General features: G+C 39.8%; 1 protein-coding gene across 1 annotated transcript; it reads right to left on the bottom strand.

Annotated features, from left to right (window-relative positions):
* Positions 1 to 1,832: 1,832 nt before the first annotated feature.
* On the bottom strand, positions 1,833 to 3,930 carry LOC122061804 (phenylalanine ammonia-lyase). The gene has a single exon (XM_042625278.1). The coding sequence runs from the start codon at positions 3,898 to 3,900 to the stop codon at positions 2,140 to 2,142; it is 1,761 nt and encodes a 586-aa protein (XP_042481212.1). The 5' UTR covers positions 3,901 to 3,930; the 3' UTR covers positions 1,833 to 2,139.
* Positions 3,931 to 8,214: the final 4,284 nt, after the last annotated feature.

The following is an 8,214-nucleotide window of genomic DNA, read 5'->3' as shown; positions in this document are numbered from 1 at the left end:
AGGGAAGAGGGAGAGAACGTGGCCTGTGGGAATAGAGAGAGGTGTTCGGTGGAAGTGGGATGGAAGAGGACGTGGTCTCTTCTTTTTTTTTTTTTTTTTTTTTAAAGGGAAGAGAGAGAGAGAGGTCGTGGGTTGTGGGAGATAGAGAAGAGGTGTTCGGTGGAGCTTATGATGCTCTTGATACCATGTTGAAGTAGTATATTGGCATTAGCTTCAATGAGTGTACAATGGTGCTCTTATATAGAGATTATAGTCATTGAGTTATAGACAAGCTCTATGATCACATGTGGGTTCCAGACTTAAACTCTAATGTGAGTAAAGGACTGAAAGTCTATTATCACACGTGAGAGTCCTATTCCAACCCTGCTGTCTCATGAGGTAGTCTTGGACTGCAAGTCAGTCTTTAGAGTTTGTGCTCACTGAAAATACCTACAATGTAGGAGAGGTTGTTGAGTGTGAGTATGACTCTAGAGGTTGAGTTTGAGTAGGACGCTAACTGTCCTAATATCTGGGGACTTGGGTTTTATCTTCTCTGTAAATTCCAACAATATTTGCATCACTCTTTTACTATAATTTGATTAATGTGACTGTTTGTGTGTTCTTTTATGGAACTTGAAATACTGTTTGATATTGGTAGATCTTCAAGAGTGTGGGAATGGATTTCGATTTTTTGTTATTTTCTTTCTCTGCATTGTATTTCCGACTGTTTTCGGTTGGAAAATTGGGTGGATGTGTAATTTGCACTCAGGGCATGGGAATGTGAGCTATATTTATCTAAGTTGCGTGTCTCTTTTTTCTTTTTGTTGTTTTAGAGTTTACTGTTTAATTAATCTTGTGCGACGAAAAGCACCATTTTTGCCCTCTTGACAAGGCTGATGATAAGTAGTAAAAGATTGCTTCATGTAGATTGACAATGATGAGTGATCAATATTAAAAAAGAAGTAATGCTTCTTAATTATGGTCGCTAACTTTTCACATAGCTCTCAGAGAAGGGAAAAGAAGGGGGGGGGGGGGGGGGTTTAGTTCATTAAGGGTATTTTGGGGTTTAACTCGTAAGGGATAGTTTAGGAATTATACGAAAAAGGAGGAGCGATTATCCTCTACAGTGAATGCGGTGGTACAGTGAGCATCGGATAGCCGAGAGAACCTAAGACCATTTGGGCATGCACCCCGAGGTTCTCTCGGCCATCCGATGCTCACTATACGGCAGCACTTACTGCAGAGGATAATTTTGCAAAAAGGAGACTGACTTAACAACCATTTCAAATGGATGGGGACGTTAAATAGAATATTTCTGTTTAGGGTGAGGTTAGTGATATTTATAAAAAAATGCAAGGGAAACTTGATATTTCCCCATAGTTCAGAGGAGGGGAGTGATAATTCCTCTTAATAAAACTACCCTACTTTCAACTTTTTTCTGATACTCTCCTGCTTTTGAACATTTAGATCTTCTTCTACCATACTCTTTCTAAATGCCAAGACTACCCGTCTTTTTTACTGTAACCGGTTCCTTATTTTTATATTAATTTTCTGCCTTTTATTTTCATTATTTTGGGAATGTTTTTATACTGTCGTATTGATTGATTGAGCATATCCGTGCCTATTTTGAAATGACCCCATAAGTAAGTGCTACAATTACTAGAAAAATATGTTGGTCTGATTTTAATTTTGGAGGTTGATTCGTAATTTCAAATTGTATCGTAATGATATTTTCAATGTTAAGGAGAGTAATTAATGACACGACTTAAATCCATCATTTTCACCTAGTATATTTAAAGTCGTTTGTTGTATGGAGTATAACAGTTCGTGGTTGTTCGTGACGCATCGAACAATTGAAATAACTTCTGTCAATGCCCATTTATGAAAGATAAGTGTCTCTCTCTCATTCCGTTGCTATACTTTACAACAAAGTTGATGGGTTTCAAGTGTTGCTAGCTAATTGTCATTACAAAAGTGATGTATACGTGGTAAAGGATTACAGCCTTACATGTCTGAGGAGTTTTTTGTATTGAGCATTTGTAATTATGAATGAAAAGCTACTACTTTATTAATTTGACTCAAATAATATGGTGGGCCCTTTAGATCCTTGATCGATTGATCTTTCTGGCATCATTTGCTGGTGACTGTGAGGGGGTAGAACTAACAGATTGGAAGAGGAGCTCCGTTCCATTCCATGAGGCAATGGAGTAGAGGATCGATCATCTTCCCCTGACACATCGCCGTGAACACCTTATCGAAATCCTCTCCAGGCGACCTCACCTTCTCTCCTGTAAGCAATCCAGTCACCAACTCCTCCCTAACAAACTTGTAAAGTGGGTACGATCTGCACTCCTTGATCTGGTTCGGGATTGCCGATTTCCCGCTCTCCACCGCGATTCTAGCCGCTTCCACTTCTTTCGGCAAAATCGTCTTCAGTTCCTCCTCGAACGCCCTAATCTTCTGGAAGATGGAAGTCCCGGCGTTCTTCTCATTCTCGCCGTTGCTCAGCGCGTGCTCCACCAGTACCAGCCTCAGCTTCTGCATGAGTGGGTAAGTAGCACTGCATGGGTCGTCGATGTAGGCGAACAACAGCTCCCGATCCACCACCTTGAGTAGATCCTTTTCGGAGAATCTTGATGGGTCAAGCTCCGCGTTTACTCCCATGGTCAGAACCTTCTTTGCCACTTGGCTCACCGTGTTCTTCACTGTCTGTTTCAAGTTCTCCTCCAAGTGTCTCAGGTCTACGGCTTGACACAGAGCAACCAAGAATGTGGATGACATGAGCTTCAAGACGTCCACTGCTTCAGCTGTCTTCCGGGAAGAGATGAGACCCAAGGAGTTCACGTCTTGGTTGTGCTGCTCTGCGCTCTGGACGTGGTTGGTCACTGGGTTGGCTAAGAATTGTAGCTCTGAGCAGTAAGAGGCCATGGCGATCTCGGCGCCCTTGAAGCCGTAATCCAAACTAGGGTTCCGGCCACCGGAGAGATTAGAGGGAAGACCATTGTTGTAGAAATCGTTGACCAGTTCGGAGAATTGGGCGAACATGAGTTTTCCGATGGAACCGATGGCCAAGCGGGTATTGTCCATGGATACACCAATCGGAGTCCCTTGGAAGTTGCCACCGTGGAGGGCCTTGTTTCTTGACACGTCGATCAGAGGGTTGTCGTTCACGGAGTTGATCTCCCGTTCGATGGACTTTGTAGACGTTCTGATCACTTCGATCAGTGGGCCCAACCACTGGGGAGATGTTTGGAGAGCGTAACGATCTTTCTTGGGCTTTTGCAAGGGATCCATCTCGTGTAGCTTTCTTGCTGCTCTAACATAGGCGCTACCGTCCAAGATGTGTTCCATGATCGCCGCTGACTCGATCTGACCTGGGTGATGCTTTAGTTTGTGTGTCAGATGGTCCGTAAACTCCGGTTTGCCTTGCATCACCTCCGCAAAGATTGCTGACAAAACAGATGCAAGGACTGCCAGGATGTTAGCTTCGAAGAGGACCATCGATGCCATGCCGGACCCCACTGCGGTTCCATTGACCATGGCCAAACCCTCCTTCGGCTCCAACTCGAAGAATCCATGGTCGATTCCAGCGGCACGGCAGGCCTCGGCAGCATCGAGCCATTCCCCATCTGGGCCCCTTGCCTTGGAGTTGGGGCGACCTGTTATGAGCCCTGCGATGTAAGATAAAGGGACGAGATCTCCAGAGGCAGTGATGGTCCCACGCAGTGGCAAGCATGGAGTGATGTTGTTGTTTAGGAGTTTGGTGATGGCTTCTAAGATCTCGAATCGGATGCCTGAGTAGCCTTGGAGTAGGGTGTTGATCCTCACCAGCATGGCTGCCCTTGTGGCTGAGTGTGGCAATGTGTGGCTAGATTCCGTCCCATTCCCAAAGACTCCAGCATTCAAGAACCTGATTATCATATTCCACAATTAATTGGTAAATGGTCGATGTGCATTAGTAAATTACGATAGCAGAGGGAATCTTTTTGTACGTGAATGTATATGGTGAATATGGCATTTATTAAATGAAGAGAGATAAAAAATATATCATATCCAAGGATCAAAGACGTTCACGTACATAAAGATTTACTGACCTTTTAAAATATTGTATAACTTTCAAAAATATAAGTCCTAAGAATTAAATCATGCATCTTTTATATAGTCTCATATTATAATTTAATAAATGATGGCCATGAGTTAGGTTTTTCATTTATGGGTAAAGGTATCCTAGGCCGGTTATTGTTTATTTATTTTATAAAAATTTATGTGAGATAGAGTACATATTTTAATTAATTTTTTTATTTTTTTAAGAAATTAATCATTTATTCACATAAATCTAGAAGGGAAAAATTCATTCCTAGGAAAGCAATCTACGAGCTGATTGGAAATGCCAAACCTTAGTGACGGGTTGAAATCGTCTGTAATTTCGATCTCGTACAATTCTGTGAAATACCACCTTCAGGGGGTGACATGTTTATTGATACCAATGCAATGATTCAGATCTGATACAATTAATAAAACCTTAAATCAGTGAAGAGTCATTTAAATCAGATCTGGACCATTGCAATAGTATCAATACACTTGTCACCCTCTGAAGGTGATATTTCATGGAATTGTACGAGATCGAAATTACAGAATATTTTTTTCCTCTTAGTGACACCTAAAATATCACCTCTCTCCTCCAATTGTACATGAATGAGATGGCCCAACCTTTAAAAAACTTAGTCTTTTGCCTTATTTGAATTTATAAGAAAAAAAAAAAAGTAAAGAAATATTCTTGACCATCTAAGTCGATAGATTTTTTATGTTGACACACACCTAAGGATCACCCCTTCTAGTGGGTAGGTGATGGTCCATAGAAATATATTAATAGATATTATATTGACCAATGTAACTAGACCACTTGTATCATAATTTGACTATTATGATCCATTGAAATATGGTAATTACCAAGTAAAATACTTCTTCCTTCTATCTATTTATTTATTTATTTTTAATATGAAAATAAATTCTTTTATTTATTTACATTTTTTTTTAAAGAAACTCAAAAAAATCAAAGGTAGCAAAGGGTCCGAAAGTGGTCAACCCAAAGTCCCAAACCCGACCCAGCTCTCATTATTGAGGACTGTCCAAGTTGGTGAGGGCCTACTAAATGAGGTGGCAACTAAGGGCTTCGTTTTAATTAAAGAACTCTCCTCCAAGGCCGCGATACACCGGCACAGATAAAAATCGTCTATTGTGCTAATCGTCTGTTGTTCCATGTTTTGCTAGGTGCAGAGTGCGACACGTGGATGGTGCATCACCAACGGTCAGGATTAAGAGGATTGGTTGAGGTTATCAAAACCGGGTTTTTTTGTTGTGAACCAGACCGAGATTCCAACCCAACCCGTTTCCTCCTCTCTTCTTCGTCACTCTTCTTCTTCTTCTTCACCCTGTCTTCTTCTTCTTCTTCTTCTTCTTATTCTTCTTCTTCTTCACCCTCTGTTACCCAGAGCCTTTCCTTCCTCTATCTCACTCACTCTCCCTCCTCAATCCTCCCTTTCCACCTGGGCTGCATTTAAAAAAAAAAAGAAAAAAGCATGGGATTTCTGGGCAGCGGATCTACCGCTCCTAGCCGTCGGCACCACGACCAGACCGAGATTCCAACCCAACCCGTTTCCTCCTCTCTTCTTCTTCACTTTCTTCTTCTTCTTCTTCACCCTCTGTCTTCTTCTAACTGCAGAAACGCAAAAGAGAACACCACGGAAAAATAGGAGAGAGAGAGGGAGAGAGAGAGAGAGAGAGAGAGTCTTGACCCTTGAGACTGAAGAGGAGAAATGGTTTTGCTTTTGCGGAGGAAACTGGAAACCAAGAAATTCATCTTTCTTCTGCTACTCTGATTTCTTTCTGATACATCCAGCGCTCTTAAGCTCTTAAGCTCCTTCATGTCCAGCGATTGGGCAGCGAGAGTACGGAGATCCATCGTGCAAGTAACCCACAACCCATAATCTTGGTACCGAGATCGCCGGACTGCAACAACGATCTCCTTCCTCTTGATTGAGAAATCTCTGTTTTTAGGGATTTTGAATTCAAACTTGGTTATGAGTTGTTTGTCAGAACCGGTTCCACTCCATACGGTTCGAGTCATCCATTGATCTAAACCGGATTTAGTAACAACAGACCAATCAAAACAATCTCAACCGCAGATTTAAAGGAGGACACGTGTCGTGTTCTGTAACTAGCAAAACACAGCAAAACAGAGATGGGGAAAAACAGACGATTTTTATCCGAAAAATGACCTACAATTAGAATTGAATTGATCTGTTTGATTTGATTTGATTTGATTTGATTATAAATAATTTATCCTATATTTTGACACTTCAATAAAGAGCTTGGGATTGGAGAATGCATAGAAACATCTTCAACGGATGAGAGATATTATTAATCTTTTTTATGCCCACTGTGTCTAGAGCTAGGAGGCAACACAGCCGACATGGTTTTATTAAAAAAAAAATCACTTTTAGGCATGTGGGAGCTGAAACCTTAATGGGAAGAAGGAGGATTCGCCTTATCTTTACCAAGTCAATAATTGAGAGAAAGTGTGAGTGTGTTTTGTCAAGAACCCAATCATTAGTGATTACCAATGGACCACGCTTCCCCATAGTCACAAAACCATACATCCGTTGCCTCTCTCTCTCTCTCTCTCTTTTCCATAAACTCTCTTTTTTTTTTTTGCTTTTTGATGAGCCATCTTCCACAACCTCGTATCATTCGCGTCCTTGTCTTCTCCGTGGGCCTAAAGTGGTTTTGTATCCATGTAAATGTTTTCTTAAAAAAAAAAAAAAACAATAATGATGGATATGATAAACACAATATTTGTGTATATAATAGTAATAATAGTAACTTAAATGAAAGAATGGAAATGGACCCAATTGTCTCACATACCATTGATAGAGTCATTCTAAGTAGAAGATGTGTTAAATAGACCACTTCCCTTAATAAGGAGCTGTAGATACAACTTACATTGGAAGGATCATGAAAAATATAAAAACCATGCCTGACCAGCAGATCCCATTTAGAAAAAGAAAACTAGTTACAAATCAAGGCGTCAACTTCTCAGAGTTGATAGAATCAATGAGTGGAATGAGATCACACTGTCCTACACTAGCTGGACAAGCCTCTCTTAGTTTATCTTGATCCGATGGTTTGGGCTTAATCGTTTCAATAGATCGGTTAGAAATCAGTCGAATTGGATGAAATCTGTCAATAACTCTAAATTTCGAAAGGGGTCGATCTAGCCAATTTGGTTGGACTCAGTATTGGCTTCAGCCAATTTCAATCCTACTAGACTGATTCGACCAATCTGATTTCCATTAGTGAACCCATTTTTTCAAATGAGTTCGGTTGCCGCTTTCTTAAACCCAAGTAACACCCACTGTTAACAAAAATGCGTCTAAAACTTTACATTCCCTTTTTTTGGCGTTTTTTAAGACTTGATTTTTTGTGCATAATGTTTACTTGATTAACTATATCTCTCTCTCATGAACTCCGATCCACTTGATTCTTTCGCCAACTTTAAACTAACGTAATAGCCTATATTTCTTATGATAACACCTTCAACTCAAATTCAAGGCACATACCCCAAAATTGAGTTACAATCTAATGTTTTTGCTGAAAAAGATTTCTAAAATGACAACTCCCAACTTCAACTCAACATGCATCACTGTAAGAGTATGTTGACTACATGGACAATAATGAACAACATCATAGCCAAGTCACGTTGCTCAATAAGTCTTTGGACATGTATGGTGTATAAATTTAGAATTGGTGTTGGATAATATTCAATGATATGTCTTAAACCTTGTAATGAGACATAGGATATATATACATTCATGTTAGATATTATAGTCGTTTTGAACATTAGACGTAGGTATTCATATAATAATTCTTAATTTATGAATATACTATCCTTTTTTTTTTTTTTTTTTGGTTCCATTTATTTGAAATCGACACGTTTAAAACTCATATCGTCAGTTTTTCCTTTTTTTTAGCATTCTAATTTTTCTGACTGTTTATTTGACTGTATCATTCGAAATTTCATACTTTAAAACCTATAACGTCCATTTTCTCTTTTTTTATTTTGCCGTTCCCATTTTTGCTAACTCTGGTAACACCCCACCCCTGTGTTTTGCTATATACTGGTTCAATCATATTTACAATAGTGGCATTAGCCAAGAAATAATTAACAAACCACTA

This window comes from Macadamia integrifolia, chromosome 14, assembly GCF_013358625.1.
Source record: "Macadamia integrifolia cultivar HAES 741 chromosome 14, SCU_Mint_v3, whole genome shotgun sequence".
Taxonomy (NCBI): Eukaryota; Viridiplantae; Streptophyta; class Magnoliopsida; order Proteales; family Proteaceae; genus Macadamia; species Macadamia integrifolia.
This window is presented reverse-complemented; position numbering and strand designations above follow the sequence as displayed.